This window comes from Neoarius graeffei, chromosome 26 (genome assembly GCF_027579695.1).
Source record: "Neoarius graeffei isolate fNeoGra1 chromosome 26, fNeoGra1.pri, whole genome shotgun sequence".
Taxonomy (NCBI): domain Eukaryota; kingdom Metazoa; phylum Chordata; class Actinopteri; order Siluriformes; family Ariidae; genus Neoarius; species Neoarius graeffei.
In genome coordinates this window covers 1986894-2009612 of record NC_083594.1, presented here as the reverse complement: position 1 = coordinate 2009612, position 22719 = coordinate 1986894, and the positions used below count along the sequence as shown (strand labels likewise).

Here is a 22719-nt window from a genome sequence, read left to right as displayed (position 1 = left end):
CTTCTTGCTGTGAGGCGACAGCGCTAACCACTACACCACCGTGCCGCCCGCAGTGTATAATATTACAAAAATTGTTCAGAGAGAACTGAGAACACCACAAAGTAGGGGAGACACTCATATCTCTCTCTCTCTCTCTCTCTCTTTCCAGAATTTTTCGAGAACAGACCGACTGCTCAGACACAGACGACTGTGTCAGGGAAGGGGTGTGGCTAAAGTGGAGGCTCCACCCTGCTGCGAACCACGCCCATTTTCTCAAGACCCTCTACCAGCTCCGCCTCCAGCTCCGCCCAACACCTGGAATCGACTCGCGGTCTGACATTCCATCTCCTGAAGCAGCACGGACCTGGAAACATGAACACACTCCTGGCTCTCTGACTGCTGCCTCGCACAGCGGTGGAGAAAAAATAATAATAAACCGAGACTGATGTTCCAGAAGGCGAGCGAGAGAAAGAGAAACGCTTCTTTACCTTGTTTGTGCTATCAATTCTTATTTTAAGAGCGGGACCTGTTTTGGAGGGTTTTTTAATGTTTAAACAACTTATTCGCTTTATTATTGTTTTTTTTTAATGATTATTGGAGCAGCGTTTCAGCCATTTTGTTGGTTTGTGGCTGACAAAGAAAAATGTCTCGATGGTTGAGATCATGAACAACGTTTCGCAAAACTATCTGCCTGCGGTTTTAGCTCGACGCAATTTGTCGAAGAGTGAGCAAATGAATGGAAATATCGACGACATTTTGTGCAACATGAGCTGCTTTTTATCTTCAGCTTTCACACAGCTGAGGAATATTTTATTTTCTGGAACATTCTCCAGATTTCACGCGTTCGTATCGTTATTCCGCTCTGATTTCGCTGCTCACACTTGATATCAGTGCTGTGTGTAAATAACTGTGTTGACTAAATTTTTACTGTAACACTCGACTCCACAGACACGCTCGCGTCACTGCTGCGTAACATGCTCGTTAGCCAGAACATTCGAATCTAAATGGTAAGTGAATTCAAATGGTTTAATATCACACTTCGGAAATTCTTTGCTAATCAATGTGACCTGATGCTACGGTGCATGAGGGATTTTTTTTTTTTTGGTGCAATCCCTTCTTTTAATCATCAGGTCGCAGATTGCTGGCATAAAATAAAATTTACTCCCGACAACCTTTTTTTTTTTTTTTTTTTTTTAAATCTATTCATGGCACCAAAAACCCCCAGGCTGATTTCCAGTTAATCTTTCAGCAATAATACTGCTAATATTTAAAATCCTGTTCATCAAGTTGAGTTGGTCATGCTGTTGCCATGGCGGTATGATTTACACCTCCTGACATTAATTCCAGTCGTGTGTCTTTTTAGCGCTGGAATAAAACTGATATTTGGCTCACAGCCAGATGTTCCGGTGTTGAAATGGTGACGCAGTTCCATGTCGCAGCCACATCCGTCATCACAACTCTGAATTCAAAGTTGCTTTGTTCAGATATACACAATCTCCGTCAGTATGAAATAAAATAATCTCCAGGTTTACACGCTGAAAGACTTTCTCACCTCCACGAGTGACGCACAACCTTTTACGCTTTGTCGAGACATTAACGCTTCCTGTCCCTCCCCATCATTTATAACTCGATCTTACTGAATGGATATTGTGCTGAAGCATCTCTTACCGTAATAACACAGTGACTACAAAGACTACACATCCCATCATCCATCTCTTCACAGACTGACCGCCTTCAGTGCAAACGGAAATCCAGAAAGACTTCCTGGACCTGGGACCGTCATAAAGCAGAAAGACTGAAGGTTCATGACATCATTATATTATTCAGAAATTATTTACAGCTCTGTATCTTGCTTTAATGGCAGTTTTGTACTTAGTTTTTGTTTAGTTTTTGTCCTGTTTTGTGTACATGTTGGTCAATATTAACACGCAATCCTTCCTGACGAGATCTGGCAACCCGCTGCCAAGTGAGGATGGAAGTAGAACAGGAAGTAGGCTTGCTTGTGCCGATATTTGATTTAATTTTTTGTTTTTTTTAACCCATGAAATAATCTGGAAACTTTCTTCTTCTGAGTGAAAAATTCTCTGCATTAAAAAAAGGGCGCTAAAAATGCTCCATGATAGCAGTGCTGTTAAATATCGTGGTGTATCGTGTCACTGATCATGGGCACATTCCTATTAACAACGCAAGCCGCTTTTTCCCCCTCACTGATATTTCATTTTCGTTTCATGTTAAAATATATATAATAAAATAATGGACTACGACAGTTTTAGTTCTGTAGCAATATGCTGGTGTTTTGTTTTTTTCTGTTTTTTTTTTTTTTTTGTTGTTTGTTTCTAATATAAATTTAAAACACTGGAGTGGAATAAATGATTTTTTTCCTAATTTTTTTCGATATTAAATATAGCGTGTAGTTGTTTAGACAAAGCCGTCTCTTCTGAACCAAACGATTTCTTCACGCTGCCTCCGTAATGTTCATGTAGGGATTAAAAAAAGTTAGAAAAGTTTCCCAGCCCGGTGTTTTTAGTGAATTCTGTTTAGAAATCTTAGAGAAGAAATAAACTGCATCAGTCGTAGTTAACAGTAGTTCTGTTCTCTTGCATGTCCTGGCAGTTATCACTGTAAAAAAAATAAAATAAATAAAAAACTTTCTTTTTTTGGTTCTTTTTTTAAAAGACATGTATTGATGATTAATGTAAAATGAATCCAGAAAACCTTGTGATCCAGCTTTGTTGTGTGCAGTGTGAGAAGAGGGGCTTTCATTACACCGAAATAAAATCTCTTAAAGGAAACTGTGTGTAAACTGTTTTAGATTTGTTCCTGTTAACACTACAAGACGCTTGACATTTTCCATTAACCAGCAGATAAACAACACGTGAATTTATATCACACCTTTCACTGACCTGAGGAGACTTTAGAGTAGCTGCGCAACCAAGAGACAAAACAAAGATCAACAAATCAGCCAGAAGACCCGACTTCGAGAACAGACACCAGCAATACAATATCCTGAGGGAAACAAAAATCTTCCAAAGCAGAACAAACAAATCAAATCAAAGATGTAAACGATAAGAGAGACAGAAAAGCGTCATAGACTGGGTCAGAATTGCAAAAAGGGGCTTAAATAAGGAGTTGCAGGCATTTGTGAGTAAAAGTTGGCAAACAAACTTTTCTAAAGGTATTTTTTGCGCTGATCCATTTTTGCTGTTTGCCAAGCTGTATCTCATACGTGGAGCCCAGTAGAGGGCACATTTGCATATAATTTGCATATTTCGAGTATTTCAGTATAAAACTCTTCAATGTTGTACAGTATGAAAAAAGTAAAATAGCAGAACGTTGCATATACCTCTTGGCTAAATAAGTACAAAATTTGGCTTCAATTGGGTGAAAGGAACTCTCAAAAACAGACTTTAGGTAGTGTGTGTGGTCCAAATTACCATATTAAATTATAAAATTCGTGGTCTTGAGTTTATAGACTATATAAAGGGTAATTCTTTCTGCTGAATCCATTTAGGCAGTCTTTTTATTTGTAACTCAGTAGAGTGGCAGTCTCATAGGCTAAAAAAATAAACAAATTTCTCAGCTCTGGCTCAAAAATAAAATCTTAAATTGCGACAGAAGATTTATTGGGTACAGAAAACAAACAGGCTAATATTTAAAATACAGCCTAGAAATGTGGTTTTTACTGGTAAACGAAGCAGCACATACGGTGCCAGAAGACATTCTGTATGTTCTGAACAAGAAGCACTCTTTGGATAGCATCTCTGTAATTAGTGTCGTGAAGCCTTTTTCTGTCTTCTGCAGCTGCTTTTAATGTGAGAAGGCCCTGTTCAGTTGCTTTGAATACCTGATCTCTCTTGGACTCTTTGCATATAATGCAGGTATCCAATGGTATTGACTGGTCTAGCTTCAAGCTACACACAGCTTCCATAATGATGTTCTTACAATCTGACAGACTCCATGGATGATCTTACCGACAGAAATATTTCAAATGCTACCAGAAATGTTGGCTTATATAGCTCTTTGGATAGAGTTTTATGGTGATGAACTAGGGCTGGGCGATATGGAGGAAAAACATATCTCGATTTCTTCTATATCTCGATATACGATATATATCTCGATATTTTCAAATCCCCCTAAATAAATAAAAAATAAGTAAAACTTCTGCTAGTAGGGACAGAACTGTATCAGTTTTTAAACTGCTGTGGGACAAAACTGTCTGTGCTGCTGCTCCGCAGTAAGATGTTTGCCTACTGCAGCATGGGCGATCGAAGCACGGGCAGTCTGAGTGAAGTCGCTGGAGTAGCCAACCGAAGGCATGCAGTGGAAATATGTGAAAACGCAATCAAGTAAATGCTACTGCACAATATTAAATGCTACTTATCTTTCAACTAACAGTGTTTTGAGGTGTTACAGAGTGATAGGGTGACCAAACCTCTGTAATTCCAAAAAGTAATTTTTTTTCTCGATTAATTCGACATCTCAAAATCCATATCGAGATACTTGTCCATCTCGATACATCTTAAATATCAATATATTGCCCAGCCCTATGATTAGCAATATTTAAACACTGTATGGAAATAGAAATGATGGCAAAAAGTGATTTTATTTTGAATTAAAGTTCTTGTGTATAAGTTTGAAGTTAATTTACAAACTCTGATGTGATGGCAACAGTTTCCTTGCATCCTCAATGAAATGACTCAGGAATGTAAGATTTTCTATTTGTCTGCTTGAAATATAGGGATAAAAGAAGACATATTCAGGACAACAATAAGAAATGAAAGTGCAATTGTCCTTGTCACATACAAGTACCATAATTCTCACTACAAATAAACCTCCTAGACTTGATCATTATTGTTGTACATGATGTAAAATAAAAAAAACGGAATTTACTGAAATTTTAGAGGTTGTCTTAGATTTTGTGCTCTATAGACTTCCACATAAGAGATACAGCTTGGCAAACAGCAAAAATGGATTCAGCACAAAAAATACTTTTAGAAAAGTTTGTTTGCCAACTTTTACTCAAAAATGCCTGGGGGTGTCACATTATCTGAAAATCGACCTAGTCTAATGAGATGCTGCAGAGAGACATGCAGGAGAGAAGTGCTTTTATAAAAACACACCACCGGAGGGCGCTGTTCTCATTCTCACAGACTGCTGGGCTTTCAAACTGACTCAATGCCTGAGAGCTTCAGAGGTCAAAGGTCACTGAGGATTTTGGCCAAACAGCCAACACATTATTATTATTATTATTATTATTATTATTATTATTATTATTAATAAACCACAAAAATTATTTAGTTTAACAGAAATGCTTTATTTATTTCTTTATTTTATTTCATTTTTAAGTAGCCGAGGTTTCTCTCTGAATGTTTTCTGTGTTTTAGTTGAAGAGCTGATCTGTTTATTTCAGGTATTAAGGCGTTTTTTCCCTCAGCATCAGATTTTAAACAGCTTTCTTTTTCCTCTTTCAGCAAATCACATTATAAACATGTGCACAGTGGATATTTTATCTAGAAATAACATTTAATTTAGTGTTTGTGTCTAAATGTGTTATTTTATTTCAACTTATTTTATTTAAAGTATGAAAATACTGTTCAGACTAAATCATGAGGCCACAAAACAGACAGAAAACAGACACGTGTCTCTCTTCCAAGGGTCTCTCTCTCTCTCACACACACACACACACACACACACACTTGCTGTGGCTCTGCTGGGTGGTGTGAGCTGAGCTGAGTGTAATGAACTGATGTAAATCAAAGGCTGCTGTAAAAGTCGGGCTGTAAACTGCTGCAGGAACCAATAATAAATGATGAACAGCCTCATTATAATAATAAAGTCCTGCTGCAGCGACGCTGGAGGAGAAAAACGTGGGAAATTTACTCATGTTAATGACTTTATACTACATGACAATGATAAAATACAGAAATCTATATTCTTATTCTTTATTTCAGTGGGTTTTAATCTCAATGTACATGGTGTAGTTATTAAATCTGTTTCTGATTATTATTATTATTATTATTATTATTATTGACACATTTTTTGTGATAATCACAGCTTAAATACTTTTTAAAAATATCTCAGTCACCTCTGAATGTGTTGTTTTTAAACCATGAAACCATCCACCTCATTACCTGTAGCCCCTTTATCCTGTTCTACAGGGTTGCAGGCGAGCTGGAGCCTATCCCAGCTGACTACGGGTGAAAGGCGGGGTTCACCCTGGACAAGTCACCAGGTCATCACAGGGCTGACACATAGACACAGACAACCATTCACACTCACATTCACACCTACGCTCAATTTAGAGTCACCAGTTAACCTAACCTGCATGTCTTTGGACTGTGAGGGAAACCGGAGCACCCAGAGGAAACCCACGTGGACACAGGGAGAACATGCAAACTCCGCACAGAAAGGCCCTCGCCGGCCACGGGGCTCGAACCCAGGACCTTCTTGCTGTGAGGCGACAGCGCTAACCACTACACCACCATGCCGCCCTACACCATGAAACCATCTAAGTAAAATATTAAATAGTTTTATTGAATGAAGATGACGAGACGCTGCTGAGGAATCATCCAGTCCACATCCTCAACCTCATTCCAACTTGCAGGATCAATGAATATGCATGATTATGCCAATTAGGACGCCAGACAAATATCCTTGTATATATAGTCCTTACAGTATATAGCTGGTTAGTTAACTGCTAGTAAATTTGCCTAAATGTGTCCGATCTCAGAGTCGAGTTGCGTCCTTATTTCCTCACTGATTTATTTTATTTATTTCACAGCAGCTCCAAACCTGTCCACATATACAGCATTTCACCATTACCATGACAACCACCACCTCTTCAAGACTAACATTAGCTATGTTAGCTAGCTGGATAACAAAGATTTCTCAGTACCACATCAACATCTGATAATAATTTGCATATCACTTGTGAGGTCATATGAAGCTCCACCCCTGAAGTAGTTTCACACAGACAGGAAATCTGAAAATGAAAATTAATATATATATATATATATATATATATATATATATATATATATAAAATGTAAAATTCTGTGTAATCATGATCAGCACCAATGAGAAATTTATGATTTAAAAAAAAAATTTAAGTGAATATTTGAATTACTGATGATGTCATAATGTCTGTTGCAGTCGCTGACCAATCAGGAGCTTTTTGTCACATCATGAGTTTGCAAACGTACACTCAGAATTTTTTAATGCTATAATTTCCTATTTTAATGTCTTATCAAATAAAAAAAAATTACTGTATATGAACATTGAGCATCTAAGCATTGAAATCTTTCCCGTAATTACTGAATGAATGCGTCTACCATAATCATGCTAATACGAGAGCAGATTTAAAAAATGATCGCACACGTGGCTTCATCGTGTAAAACCTCAGCTCCTGCTGGAGGCCAAAAAATGTGTCTTATAAACCATAAAACAGAGAGCAGACACAAATCTTCTCGGCCTCGATGCCTCCTCGTGGGAGAGGAAATTTAATTCTGTCCAGAGTCGTAAAATCCGCTCGGAGATGCTGCCACATAAAGCCTGCAGCGTTCCAGGGCTTTTTATCCCGGCTCATTTCAATTCCTGTTTCAATCTCAGAGTGAGAAATTATTCCAGGATCAATGGGTGAAAAAAGAAAATCTGAATATTTTATCACTGGTTTGTGAAGAAGCGAAGAGGAGTGGGGTGGGGTGGGGTGGGGTGGGGTGGAGTATCTTCCACACATTTGTGAGGTTTTACTCTTCGTTTCTGTTTTAATTTTGGTGTTAAAACATGTGTAAAGTTGTTTATTTGTCTCGCAGGGTTGTGAAATGATCCAGACATCAAATAACTCGGACGAAACAGATGTGTTGTGTTTAGTGTTAATTAACTGTTTTGTTTTGTTTTTTGATAAATTGTATTTTTTCGTCACACAAAATTCACAATCATGCTGTAAATGAATTTAATTGAGGAATTTAATGCTGATGATTAAATCTCCTTCACCACCTTTAGGGTGGTTTGTTGTAAATATAAGTTCAAACAGAAGCTGAAAAAAGACCCAAAAACATTAAAATAATTGTAAAAAATAATATAGAAAATGTATAATTGTTTAAATACAAATAAATGTAAATTATATATGATACAATTATTTCTTTATCCTGGTTATAACTCTGCGTTTTGACTGAAACATCTCACTGTTGTAATATTTTGAGGGGCGGGGCTAAGCAATTACACCTAGATTACTGAGAGGGCAGGGCTTGTATAATTGTAACTAATTAACATATAAATTGAGAAGTGTAAATAACTTTTAATGAGTCATATTTTTATAAAATTGACCAGAAACTAACCATGAAATTTGTACAATTATTTTTGACAGGAAATGATCTGTTGTATTTTAATCTGTTAATAATAGCGTTTGGTTTCAGCAGTCGAGGTCGTGGCTCAGTCGAGGCTCAGTAAAAGATTTTTAAATGAAATGAATTCAAACTAAAGAAGTCTACTGGTTCAGGTTATTGTCGACACACCAGACGTTTACTAAAGATGCGCTGAGATTCATTTCATAATTTTCAAATTCGAATGAATTTGATATCGTTTGGACTCTGTGTGTGTGCACTGTAAAACGTTTCAGCCGTGTTTAGTTCTGTCCACTTACTTTTTCTCTTGAACTCAATGAGCTCAGAAAAGTGTTTAATTTGAACTAATCTGTGCAAGTTTTCAAAGGTTAGACTTGAATTACTTAGTTGTCGTGACTAATTGAGACTTTTTCTGAGTTGAAACAAAGATAATCGTCAAATTGAGTTAACTTGCATTTCCAAGTTAAACCAGTTTGAAATGTTTTAGTGTGCGTGTTGTGATGTTATTCTCTATGAGAAGGATATCAGTGATACTGAACATACAAGTGTTTAAAAATCTTGAACATTTTTAACAGTTGATGCTGATGGAGCCTCAGAAAGCTGGGATTTTTTCACTGGATTTTAATTTTTTACTGAATTTTCAGATGTTTTTGTTCCTCTGTGTTTCTGATAACTTCAGTAGCATTTTGTCCCTTTAGTTTAATCATTTAACACAATCATGCGAAAGATTTAAAACTACCAGATTTACATTTTACATGTTTTAGACATGGAGTCCAGGACATTAGGCCTGTTGTTGGATAAAAGATTTGGATGAAACTCGTGTTTACAGGAACAGAAGATAAAGCTTTGAGATTTTCTCCTGCTCTTTTTTGTTTGGAGGGATTTGTTCTGTGCTGCTGCAGCTTTACTTCTCTTTCTGTATGTTTTCCTTTGTGGTTTTAAAACACAGAGAGAGAGAGAGAGAGAGAGAGAGAGTTTTATGGCTGTAATCTGGCTCTGCTTCTGCCTCCCATCAGCTCTGCAGCTGTAATTCACCTCTAACAGAGACATGGGCCAATCAGGAGCCAGCAATAAATCCCCCTCTGTCTCAGCTCAGCCAATCAGGAGCGAGCATTAAATCATAGCCGTCAGGTAACAACCAATAGCAGGACAGCAGCTACAAATCTATCAGCAAGTGCACAGGGGGAGTGAATTACTGACACTGCAGTACTGCAGGAGAGAGAGAGAGAGAGAGAGAGAGAGGTGGAAAGAGAGAGAGAGAGACACACACCTGGAGGCAAAGAAAAGAGAGTGTGAACAAAAGGAGAGAGAGAAAAATAGCACAGAAAAAAAGAAAAAGAGGTGAGGGAAAAAATGGAGCAGGAGAAGATGAGAGAAGAGAAAAAAGCTTGTGGGAAAAATGGTGTGAGGGAGAAAAATGGAGCAGCAGAGAGAAAGAGGGAGAGAGAGAGAGAAGGAGAGAGAGAGAGAGAGAGAGAGAACAATGGAGAATGAACTGATTTTGGATTTTGGCTTGAATAATTATTTATAAATCCTTTTTGTAAAAAAAAAGAAAGAAATTAACAATATATACAGTTTAATAGATCAAATTCCAAAGGAGAAAAAAATGATTTGATCTGAAAAATGTGAGAAAAATCATGACAGAATGTGAGGAAAGCCTCTCAGTGATCTGTAACGCGGCGCTCTTTCACACTGCCTGGAGGATTCTCGATGATCTTGTTATAATAATCATTGCTGGATTATTTATTCTGTTTGACACATTTCTGTTATAAACGGAGCGACTGGTCATCGTTATGGTTTTTAATCAGGTCCTCTGTTTTTCCATCACATTCCAGGCAACTTAACGCTCCTCTCACTCTGCACTAGAAAATGATAAAATTATGAAATATTACTCTGTGGTGCTGCATGGAGGAGGAGGAGGATGAAGAGATCAGCAGCAGCAGCTTTTTCTTCTCCCATGTAAAGCTATTTGCAGTATTTGAGATGTTGGTCATTCAGTATCCAGCAGCTCTGCATGTGATTTAGTATAGCAAGCAAGCACAACTTTATTCATCACACACTTGTGAAATTCCTCTCTGCATTTAATCCATCTGAAGCAGTGAACACACACATGCACACACACACACACACACACACACACACCCAGAGCAGTGGGCAGCCATGTTAACAGCGCCCGGAGAGCAGTTGGGAATTGGATGCCTCGCTCAAGGGCACCTCAGCTTGAGGCCGTCCCATATTAACCTAACCTGCATGTCTTTGGACTGTGGGGGAAACCGGAGCACCCAGAGGAAACCCACGTGGACACGGGGAGAACATGCAAACTCCACACAGAAAGGCCCTCGCCGGTCACGGGGCTCGAACCCGGACCTTCTTGCTGTGAGGCAACCATGCTAACCACTACACCACCATGCCAAACAGGAAAAATTCACTGTTCATTTCCCCCTGAGGGATGAAACAAACACCTTGAGCTACATGAAGCAGACTTCTGTATCATTGTTTTCAGAAATGTGCGACAGCAGGTCTATAACAAATTCTACAACACCAAATCAGAAAAAGTTGGGATGGTACGTTGAGTTGGAATTGAAAGTAAAACTGAAAACAATGATTTGTAAATAATCTTTAACCTGTATTGCACTTAAAACAATACAACAGCACATTATTTGATGTTTTACTCATGAATTTTATTGTTTTTTCCAAAAAAAACCCACATTTAAATTTTTATTCTTGCAACAGATTTAAAAAGAAAGTTGGGACAGTAAAACATTTCCCACTTTATCATGTTCCCGTTCCTTCTCCCAGCACTTAAAAGCTGTTTATGGACTGAAGACTCCAAGTGATGAAGTGTTTCAGGTGTTATTTTTGTCCCGTTCTTCCTGTAAACAGGTCTTAAGGTGTGGAACAGCTCGGGGTCGTCATTGTCATATTTTTCATTTCTAAATTCTCCAAACATTCTCTATTGGGGTCAGAGGGGACACGCCCTCTTCTTCCACAGCCACGCCTTTGTAATGTGAGCAGAATGTGGTTTTGCATCGTCTTGTTGAAATCTCCCTGGAAAAGACGTCGTCTTGAAGGCAGCAGATGTTGCTCCAAAATCTCAGTGTACTTTTCTGCATTAATGCTCCATCACAGAAGTGTAAGCTACCTTTGCCAAGGGCACTGACCCAACACCATACCATGGCACACCCTGGCTTTTGGACTTGTTCCTGCTAACGGTCTGGATGGTCCATTTCCTCTTTGGTTTGGAGGCGCAGCATCCATTTCTTTCAAAAAAGACCAGGAATACTGATTCGTCTGACCACAATACCCGTTCCCACTGTGTGATGGTCCATCCCAGACGCCTCCGAGCCCAGAGAAGTCGACGGCGCTTCTGGACACAGTTAACATAAGGCTTCCTTTATCCACAGTAAAGTTTTAACTGGTGTTTGTGGATGTGACTCCGTATTGCAGCTTGACAAAGGTTTTCCAAAGGAATCCCGAGCCCATGTGGTTCTACGATATCAGCTGTAGATGAATGACGGTTCTTGATGCCGTCTGAGGGATCGGAGATCACGGGGTTCAGATTAGGCTTGAGCCTGATGGAGACAACTACCAATGGGTGCAAAGGATATCGGTGACTGACTCCAAGACTTTGTTATAAATAAATATACAAGAGGGATATCGAGACAATCAGAGACTGGAATGTCCACGAGCAACCACCTGTCAGCTACAAAGCGAAGGCCAGAGAGCGAAGCGCTCTGTATTTGTAACGGACACACTCCCTCACATGTTCAAATCTTTCACACTAACTGGCTTGGGTTTCTGTAGGAGGAAGATAAAACCTGCTGATACCATCAGATAAACCCAGGCACTGATTTGTCTAAAGGGTCGAACAGGTGAACACTGGACTGTGAGACACAAAATGGCGTGCAAACAGTAAACAAAGCTATTGGGAAGAGGCTGAGATCTTTTTTAACCGAAAAACCACACATACAGGCAGAGATTGCGCTTGTTTTTCTTTAAATGCAATATTTAATATTTCACATCTGCAATCTTCGAGTCATACTGTACATGTAAACATCTTTACTCTCAATCCGTTTGCGTGCGAGAACGCGAAACTAACCAATCACCATTGCGCATCGTCGCGTACGTCATGACGTACGACTTGTGAGCGCACCAATCCGAAACACGCTTGACAGGCAGCGTCCTGTGCGTCATGACGTATTTGATCTTCCTCGCGAGGCGCTTCAGGCGAAGCTCTGTGATATTGTTTAGCATTGAACCGTCGCCATGTCTAAAGAGGTAACGCTAAAAACATTTATTTATATTTAATTTTCCGTTTCTTCTGTAATATATTGTTTTTATGTTGGCTTGCTTTATTTTTTGTTTACTGCTTGGGAAAAGTCTGTATTGAGTGTCCGTTGTGCGGATAGTAGTTTAGCTCGCTGTGTGAATTTGCTGCATTTTACAGAATTATATAAAAATTGTGATTTATAATTGTAGTATAATTCGATTAAAATTATGCAAGCTAGCTTGCACGATGGAGACCTTTGTGTTGGGTTGAATCCCAAATGCCTGTGTGTTGACCGCTGGGTTCACTATTTAGGGTCCGGAGTGAGTTTAAGTCAGGCCCTGCGTAGGGCACTACTCTAGGGAGAATGGAGTGAATTGGGATTAAACCGTCGTCTTTTGTGACGTTCAACGGGAATGGAGTAAATATCTCTTCCATTATAAGCCGAGTTTCCCCGCATGCACCCGTGAGAGAGGGTGTATTCAGGTTTTAACCCTGCTTTTGACTGGGATTAAGGTTTATTTCCGATTTTATGAATGGTCGGTTGTTTCCGCTCAGAGGCGTGGGCGTGCAGGCCTGGGAGGGAAGATCACATCCTGTATCCATGGAATTTGAATAGAAATGCACTTCCGGCTTTTTGTTCCATTCATTTAATAAATAAATAAATAAAGTGCTCCTTTGTATTAAGCATGAAGCCTGAGGGTTTTGGTGTGTTTAGGTTTTCCAGCATTACATGCATTTTCTCACATTCATGCAGAATAAATACAGATTCTCATCCCTTTGTCCTCTTTTTCCCCATCCCCCACTTCTTTCCTTTCCTTTCCTTTCCTTTCCTTTCCTTTCCTTTCCTTTCCTTTCAGACGCCTCGTGAGCCCGAGCAGATGCGAAAGCTCTTCATTGGGGGTCTGAGCTTCGAGACAACAGATGAGAGCCTTCGTGCACATTTTGAACAATGGGGAACGCTGACTGACTGTGTGGTGAGTGAACAATCCCCCAGGCTTTAGTTTATCCAGGACACGCTGTTCTCAGAAGCAGAATCGGAGACACGGTTGTGTTTCTGCTGGAACCGTATGCTCCTGAGTGGTTTTTTCCCCTCCCATATACCACAGCAGTTTACCAACAAGTACGATTTATTATTGATTAAAGGACGGCACATCATACTCGTGAGGTGTTTATAGTTACATTTGATGTCAACGAAGCACGTTAGTTCTCATTCTCACTTATATTCTAAACTGCACAAAATTCCAACATCTCCAGAAGGAAGGAGAGCAGCTTTAGTTTTACCTCTGACTGTTAAAGCACTGACACTGAAGACTCCTTACATAAACATATATCAATGATTACAAACTTTTTTTTTTTTAATCCGTGTATCCTGTGAACGAGCTGTTACTCTGCAGTGCGTTAGAATGAGTGAGTGCATTAATGTAAACCTGTCACTTGCAGCTGTACTTTACTTCTACAAAATACATGAACACCTTCCTGACCAATCAGAGTCCAGAATTCAGCAGCGCTGTGGAATGATGCTGTATTAATACAAACTTTCCTAAGTGTGAACACTTTGTAAGAGATGTTTATTATTTGTTCTCAGGTGATGAGGGATCCAAACACTAAGAGGTCCAGGGGGTTTGGATTCGTGACCTACAGCTCGGTGAATGAAGTCGACGCAGCAATGGACGCTCGGCCTCACAAAGTCGACGGGAGAGCCGTCGAGCCCAAAAGAGCCGTCTCACGAGAGGTACGGTATTCTATAGTTATAAACTCCAGGTGTGTTAAATAATTTTGCTTAAACTATTGGTTATCTGTATGACTAAAAATTTTCTAGATGAACTCTAAATTGTCCCATGTACTCAAACCTGTCAATTTTTGCACTCTTTCTTAGTTTTGATTGTCAGTACAAATTGCTGTAAATTAAGTTTTATCCACATTATATTTTTATTTGTTCTGTTATATATTTGCCGTTAATTTATGCACAGCTTTCATGTAAACTGTCAGCTTTTGAAACCCTGTGCCTAATAAGTTTATTATTATTATTATTATTATTATTATTACATCTTTCATTAGTGTAAATAATGAGTCTGTGGTAAGGGAAAGCAGCAAGATGAACCACTCATGTTATCACTCGTGCTTTTAGATAAATGAGCCGTCACACTTCCCAGCTCATAGGAATGTTTTTTTTTTTTTTTTTTCTCATCCTGAGCGCTATTTTAAAAAAAGAAAACGTAGCTAACACCCCCCACCCCATTTTTAATGTTTGTTCAACATCTGTTTTAGGATACTTAAAATAAATTTTAACATTGGTCATGTTCTGCCCTGACTGAACTTTTTTTTTTTTTTTTCCCTCTTTATTTCTCATAATTTCCTTCAGAATCATGTTGAGCTGCATTTTATGACACAAGATGCCGTACAATTAAAAGCTTTTTTTTTTTTTTAATTCCTCAAGTTAATAAAAGTCGCTTTTATTGTCTGAAGGACTCGTGCAGACCGGGTGCTCACTCCACAGTGAAGAAGATCTTCGTTGGAGGAATCAAAGAGGATACAGATGAGGAGCATCTGCGCGACTACTTCAGCCAGTTTGGCAAAATCGAGGAAGTGAATATCATGACAGAGAAGAACAGCGACAAGAGGAGGGGCTTCGCTTTCATTACGTTTGACGACCACGACTCCGTGGACAGGATCGTCAGTAAGTGTGTTGCTTTTGGAACCCAAACAAACATAAAGAGGAAGGATGTTATGGTCTGCGTATAGAAAATAGCTTTGGTGATTTGCTTATTCGTTCATTCCTCTTCCCTTCCAGTTCAGAAGTATCACACAGTGAACGGTCACAACTGTGAAGTGAGGAAAGCACTTTCCAGAGAAGAGATGAACAGGGTGTCCATGAACAACAGAGGTGAGAGAAAGATGTTAAGCAATAAAGACAATGAGACAGAAGCGTTTGACTGACCGTAGTAAGAGTAACCCGTACTCGTGGTAACCACCCGTGCCATAGGTGGCCGCGGAGGCGGTGGAGGAAACTTCGGCAGTCGAGGAGGTGGAGGATACGGAGGTGAGAATTTTGCATCACTGACAGTCATGAGAATGTAAATCATCACGAGATTTTAAACGCAGTTCTGATGGCAGGTGGATACGGAGGAGGTGGAGGAGGGCGTGGCGGATATGGAGACGGATACGGAAATGGTTATGGAGGAAACGGTGTGGAAACATTTAACATAACAAGCACTTGCGTGTAAAATGTCACATGACTGATTTGTTTGCAGGATTAAAGCAGGAAATTTGTAACTGTTGTACCAGGTGGTTATGGTGGAGGCGGTCCTGGGTACGGTGGTAACCGTGGATACGGAGGAGGAGGTGGAGGAGGCGGTGGCTATGGCAACCAGGGTGGCGGTGGTGGATACGGAGGCGGAGGATACGACAACTACAATGGTGGTGGGGGCGGAGGAAACTATGGAGGAGGTTGGTTTAATTTTCAATACAAATCAAATCCCAAAACTTCAGCTTCATTCAAGTTCGCTGTGGTGCATTTCTGTCGTATCAGTTGATTTTAGTTCTTGTGTGGGTCTCTCTCTCTCTCTCTCTCTCTCTCTCTCTCTCTCTCTCTCTCTCTCTCTCTCTCACCCCCCAAATGAAAGCTGATTTTGGGGATTGTGTTGAAAATGGAGTGTTTATTTTTAACATGTCGTTTTGAGGTCAGTAAATTGTCACTATGCGGCTTCACAATGGTCACAAATCTCATCGGTGCTTCTGTGACCCTTCTCTGAGAAAACTACCTTTTTATTTTTTTTATTTTTTTTTAAAATGGTGTTTAAAACTCTTGCAGGAAACTTTGGAGGTGGTGGAGGTGGCGACTACAACGACTTCGGCAACTACAACAATCAGTCATCCTCAAATTACGGCCCAATGAAGGGAGGAAATTACGGAGGTGGAGGCAGGAGCGGCAGCGGTCCATACGGTACTCGGGTCCAAGTTGGAGACTTGTTTGAACCTTTCATGCTGACTGAGTGGTGCATTATTTAATTTGTGCTCGTTTTAGAAGCCATATAGAGCAAAAGTCTGTATCTCAGCAGAACAGAAAATGCACAGGCCACGCCCACAGCTGTCACTCCACGTTCACAAGAGAAAAACCCCAAGTGAATTTCTGACCTGCTTGTGTGAATGTAGGATGAACTTCAGGATTCTCATGTATGGATTTATTTTCTTTTGCAGGCGGTTATGGCAGTGGTTCCGGTGGAGGTGGTGGTGGCGGCGGCTATGGAGGCGGGTCTGGAGGAAGGAGGTTCTAGTTTTAGGTAAGAACCGATCCTGTACCTGTCAGCGTCGTGCATTTCGGTCTCACCACTAGCACCAGGTTCCATATCAGAGATCTCATCAGTTTAATTTGAAAAACCATCAGTAGAACTTTGGAAGCTGTAACGTGTGTGTGTGTGTCTGTGTGTGTGTGCGCGCACGCGAGAGAGAGAGAGAGAGAGAGAGAGAGAGAAGTGGACCGTAATTACCGAAGGGTTCAGCAGCAAACCTTCATCTCTCACGTGAGCAAGCGATGGATCAAACAGAGGGTTTAAGACGTGTGTTAATTAGGTGAATCCAAACAATTAGTTCCCAGTGAATTTTCCGGAACACTCCGAACACAGACCTGCCGACCTTTACACATGTTGTGTAGAAGTTCAGCAATTTAAGGATGTTGACTGTGTGGAAATATTTCATGATCTCTAAAACTGAAAATGTTCTGGAGGTTGGGTTAGTTTGGGGGTGGGGTTTGGGTGTGTCGTCCCCCCCGCTTGTTTGTCCGTCTTCAGGGTCGGCAGGTCTGATGGTGAATGAACTGGAAGAGCCCAAAGTCCAATCTGAGCCGAGTTTGGAAAGCTTCCCCTCTGTAAATCCCTCTCTCGTTTCTTCCCCCGCTCCCTCCGCAGTGGAGCTGAAACTCTGAAGGTTTGCTTCTGTGTCGCTCTTGATTTAAAAGAAAAGAGGAAAAAAAAGCAAAGGAAAGCAGAAAGGTGCAGTGTGTAACTGAATGTATTATGTTCATATTGTCCAACAGGCCACAGTACTTAGGAGAGGAGAGCCAGAGAGAGGATGATGAGGATGAGGATGACAGGGAAAGGAGAGAGATGAAGGAAGCAGGTTTACACACCTAGAATCTGCCCAGCGATATTAACGTCTGCCACACACCAGGAGATGTGTATGATAGGAGAAAGAGAAAAATCATGTCCGGGGGTGGGGGGTCATGTGAGGGCAATGTTTGTTTGTTTTGTTTTATTTTTTTTCCCCCTCTTTTAGTATTTTTGATCCTGGACGATATTTTATTGTTAGCTCTTTAGCTGAACATTGATGTCTGTGAAGTGTAAATCATTCCATTGAAATGTGAGGTCAGTTCATTTTATTTTTTTGGTTTTAATTTCCTTTTTTCAAGTTTTGTTTTTTCCCCCCAGGGCTTTTCTTATGTAATCCGCCATCAATCACGATGAAATAAATCGCTGCTGTTTTTTTTTTTTTTTTTAAATTTAACTCTATATTCCTCAGTGTTTTTACTTCGTCTCAGTATTTGCTCATTAAAAACTTCAAGTAAATTCCAACAATGAAAAAAAGTACAGAGTATTGAGAAGACAAACAATAAAGACAATAATGTACTGCACATAGACTTTTCAGCCTTGGGTTGGATTTTCCCGTAACGGCGTGTCCCAAAGTGTTTCAATCCTCTTTTGTACCACAACAATTTCCCAGCAAGTACAATTTATTAACACACCATTACCCCCCCCCCCCCCCCCCCCCCCCCAGTAATATAAATCCGTGTAATCTCTATCATGTGTTCGTTCAGGGGGCTGCTCCTGCTCCTGAAAGCAGGTTTAACAGACTGAGTTGATGAACCCTGAGATGGGAAACTCAGCTTTTTGGTTCCAGAGCAGCTGATCTGGGTGAAGCGTGTGTGTGTGTACGTGTGTGACGAATATAAAAAGCCATCATGAACAGAGCTCTGATACGATTGACCGTGGTAATGGGCGAGGGGAGATGGGGGGAGTCCTGCTCATGGGTTTCTGAAAGTGCGGTGTGTGGGCTGCCTCTAGGGGGTGAGCAAGTCAAACACTGTAATGGTGGCCATTAGAAATACTGTTTTATATTTTAGGCTTTAATGATTTACATATCACATCTAATCAGGGTCTCAAAACTCCGGTTCAATTCAGCAAGCTTTACTGGCTTGACTGTGTGTATGTCGATTTTTAAATAGAAATGGAGTGTTGATACAAATAGTGGTAATCTTTTAAGAAGTAAAATGAAAGACAATAAGGGCGGCACGGTGGTGTAGTAGTTATCACCGTCTCCTCACAGCAAGAAGGTCCGGGTTCGAGCCTCGTGGCCGGCGAGGGCCTTTCTGTGCGGAGTTTGCATGTTCTCCCCGTGTCCGCGTGGGTTTCCTCCGGGTGCTCCGGTTTCCCCCACAGTCCAAAGACATGCAGGTTAGGTTAACTGGTGACTCTAAATTGAGCGTAGGTGTGAATGTGAGTGTGAATGGTTGTCTGTGTCTATGTGTCAGCCCTGTGATGACCTGGCGACTTGTCCAGGGTGAACCCCGCCTTTCGCCCGTAGTCAGCTGGGATAGGATCCAGCCCGCCTGCGACCCCGCACAGGATAAGCGGCTACAGATAATGAGATGGATGAAAGATAATTAAGAAAAAAGAACAGAAGACAAACCGGTGTGTCCTGATGTAAAGCTACGCACATTAATTCTGCTTCGGCATCAGTCAGGTTTTTGAGGAAAGGACACCTGATGTCCGACAGCTGCTTTAGGCTCAGCAGGAGGGAAGAGAAAGAAAAGAAACCCTGCCACTGAGCAGGATGGGCTCGCAGTCAGTTACCATGGCAACTGGCCCAGAGTTTGTTACCTCTCCTCCTGGAACGGACAAGCCAGAGTTTCTTCATCTCAGGGTTAATAAACTCGCTTTCTGGCGTTCTCCCTGATGATCTAGCAGCTATAAACAGTCGTTCCCTCACTGGCCTTTTTTTAAGTTAATAAGACGGGGAGCCCTGCTGCTTGTCATGTGACCAGTAAACCACAAATAAGTGTAAACTCCTCTGTTCTGAAGATCTCAGATTGGGTCATTAGCAGAGCATCTGCTGTACGCATCCCAGTGAATGAGCTGTTACAATAGAGACGATAATTTATTAGAGAGAGAGCATTAATATAAACCCGTGACTTGCCTTGGAGTCGGAGCTGCTGTCAGAACTGCTTCTAAAAAAGTTTATTCCTCCAGTGCTGTTGAAGTCTCACTTCTGATGGTTTTTTTTAGGTGGTGTTGATTAATTTTCTATCGCAGCAGCTCTGACAGTTTCTTGGAAACATGATGAGCTGCATTTATTTATTTATTTAAACTTGAGAGGGAGAAAAAGAGGCTGTTGAGGGAACAACGGTTTATAGCTGCTATAATGTAAGTAAGAAGAGGAACTAAGTTTTTGCACACATTCCACAACGTTAAATGTAACTGTAAATGGATAAGAAGTACAAAATGCTGTCGTCAGGACATGTCTGACATTTCATAACTGATTTTCATAACGGAGCCCCCACTGTTAATATTTTTAACATGAAAGGGCAGTGATTTATCAGTCAGGCATTACTGGGGTTTCAGTTAAGTTTGTTACACAATGATAGCAGGTTAGACCACGCCCACATTTGAACATCATTTTGAAATGCACAATACCAAATCCTAAACAGCGCATTACTCTGTAGTATTATTCTAATACTCTAAGGGTTGAGTAACCTGGTGCCGAAATGTCGTAGCTCGTTTCTTGACCCAGCGCTTTTGAGGACTTTTAGCTACACGGATGTTTACCAGCTGGAGGCAGAATGTGGCGATCAGATCTATCCAATGAGGTGCCAGCTGAAGGAGCCAGCCAATCAGAAAGCCTAGCCAATGAGAAGAGACGGAGGAAAGTCCGTCCTATGGAAGAGAAGCGATAGCTGAAGGGCGTCTCCAGCTCAGAGAGAGGCGGAGCGAGACAAGCAGCAGTCTTATTGAGGAAAAGCTTATTTCTCACGTAAGACTAGCGAGAGTGAGGTATTAAACATGCAGGACTGGTAGGTAAGAGGCACACGTGCTCTTTTCATGTGTATTTCATGTCTTTATTGCTAAAGAAGTCTCTTTTTGGTCCAAAACTAAACGTTTAACAGCAGATTTAATGTCTGAATGTTTTTAGCTGTAATGTGTTCACTGGTGGTGCATGAGACACCAAAGGCTTAAACAGTACAACGTCTCTCTTCTTAAACCTGGGTTTTTTTTCTTTGATTTTCTCTGATTGTTTTGTGAGTCGTGTGTTTCTTGTTTAACAGATAACCGAACCAAGGGATGGGTTTCTTTATTCCATGTGGAGATTTGTTCTGGTGCACAGCTGATGATTTTGTTTCCTTGAGAAGGTTAGTGATTGATTTCAGTCGTCTTATTGCTTCTGACTTTTTTTCATTTTCTGCTTTTGGAGGTTTTTTTTTTATTATTAATTTATATTTCATACTCTGCCTTCTGAAGTTCATCATCAGTGGTGGAGGATTGGTTTATTGCCGAGTTGAGATGTTCAGATTTAATAACGAATGGATACAAACATCATATAAATCTTTAAATGGTTCACACTGTGGAAGGAGCAAGCAAAACGGTCCACTTTTATTTATCTTACTGATCTTTTATACTGCCTGGCTTTCAGAGTTGGTCCCCAGGAGCAGCTGTGTTGAGTTTTTATGGCCTTTTGATGCTTGATGTCAGAAAAACGTGGTATATTTTTGACGACTGTCACGAATTGAATAGAAATGTAGAAATTCACTTCTGGTACAGTTTTAATAAATGAGCTTGATGCCCAGTCTGGAATCAAACCAGTAACTATTGAGACCCAAGCTGAACTCTCTCGCTTCGTGTTTGTTGAATGTTCGTCTTGTTTCTGAGTAATTCCATGAGATCTGAGATTTAGGATTGTTGGTCAGGAATACTCACACTCACACATGCATGCGGCTCTCTCTAATCATTTCAGCTAAAATTACAGCCTTGATCAAGGGCTATTGGACTCTGTGTGTGTGTACTATACAGCCAAATGTATGTGCACCCCCACCATCACACCCATATATACTTGTTGAACGTCTCATTCCAGATGCATTCCATTTTCTTATTATGAGCTCCACTCTTTTTTTTTTTTTTTTCTTCTGCGAAGGCTTGCCACTAGATTCTGGGATGTGGCTCTGGGGATTTATGTCCATTCATTTATGAGCGCATTAGTGAGATCGGACACCTGATGTTGATGAGGTCTGGGGTGCAGTTGGTGTTCCAGTTCATCCCAAAGGTGTTCAGTGGGGGTTAAGTTCAGTCAGGGCTCTGTGCAGGACACTTGAGTTCTTCACTCCAACCTTCACACACCATGTCCTCATGAATCTTGCTGTGTGTACAGGAGCGTTGTCATGCTGAAACAGGTTTGGGCTTCTTGGTTCTAGTGAAGGGGAAACTGTAAAGCTACAGCGTACGGACACGTTCTGTACAACTGATTGGGAAGAGCCATATGGGCTTGATGGTCAGGTGTCCATGTAGTGTAGGTTTAAAAGCGCTCACTCATTTTGTACTCAGCAAGGACTGTTTAAGATTTTGGAGAACCTCTTGTTAAGGTGTAGAGAACCTTTTTGATCTGTTGTATTTTCTAGAGGGTTCTTCAGGTCACAATGCTACAAAAGAACTCTTATGGAGCTCAGTTTTCCCTCAAATACTTGTTTCCTGGTTGGGTTTGTGTGGGGTATTTTTAATTTGTCTTATTTATAAAAGACCTCTGACTTGATTTCGTTCTCTTTTCAGGGTGTTTCAGGTTGAGGACTAAATGTCTGCTGCTGGATGGAGTTTTAAAATTTTTTTTTATCATGATTTTTAACTTTTTTACAATAAAATTTTAAATAAAGTGACTTGTTCTCTTTTCTCTCTTACAACCAGCATATTTTTAATGAGGTACCGAAGCAGATGATGGAACTCTAATCTGGAGCTTCATTCCAAATAACATCTCTGATCACTAGATGGTATTAAAATGTTTACTTGGGTTGTCATTTGATTTTGATTTGGTTTTTAAACCCAGGAAGGAGATAAAATGAGGATTTTTGTGCCACACTGCAGCTCTGGTGTGATC

At 40.4% G+C, this 22719-nt stretch overlaps 2 protein-coding genes across 12 annotated transcripts in view; both read left to right on the top strand.

Annotated features, from left to right (window-relative positions):
• Window positions 1-2771, top strand: part of znf740a (zinc finger protein 740a) — a 56766-nt gene extending 53995 nt beyond the window's left edge. For all 10 annotated transcript variants that reach the window (XM_060910432.1, XM_060910434.1, XM_060910441.1 and 7 more), the window contains one exon: window positions 149-2771. In XM_060910432.1, the coding sequence (XP_060766415.1) occupies window positions 149-316 (168 nt within the window). In that variant the 3' untranslated portion in view covers window positions 317-2771. The remainder of the gene's footprint in view (window positions 1-148) is intronic.
• A 9732-nt stretch (window positions 2772-12503) lies between these two features.
• Window positions 12504-22497, top strand: hnrnpa1a (heterogeneous nuclear ribonucleoprotein A1a). Of its 2 annotated transcripts, XR_009651669.1 has the most exons (12): window positions 12504-12599; window positions 13449-13565; window positions 14177-14323; window positions 15058-15268; window positions 15383-15475; window positions 15575-15631; window positions 15706-15777; window positions 15877-16038; window positions 16403-16534; window positions 16789-16871; window positions 20906-20989; window positions 22398-22497. XR_009651669.1 is itself a non-coding variant. In XM_060910715.1 (11 exons), the coding sequence occupies exons 1-10, from the start codon at window positions 12588-12590 to the stop codon at window positions 16863-16865; spliced, it is 1080 nt and encodes a 359-aa protein (XP_060766698.1). In that variant the 5' UTR covers window positions 12504-12587; the 3' UTR covers window positions 16866-16871; window positions 17624-18223. The 2 variants fall into 2 exon arrangements, 1 of the variants encoding a protein (XP_060766698.1); XM_060910715.1 differs by lacking the exons at window positions 20906-20989; window positions 22398-22497 and adding an exon at window positions 17624-18223.
• The last annotated feature ends 222 nt before the right edge of the window (window positions 22498-22719 follow it).

Coding starts and splice junctions, on each gene's coding strand:
- hnrnpa1a (XM_060910715.1), top strand. Junction 14,324..15,057: donor AAAGAGCCGTCTCACGAGAG/GTACGGTATTCT, acceptor TATTGTCTGAAG/GACTCGTGCAGACCGGGTGC. Junction 15,476..15,574: donor GGTGTCCATGAACAACAGAG/GTGAGAGAAAGA, acceptor CCCGTGCCATAG/GTGGCCGCGGAGGCGGTGGA.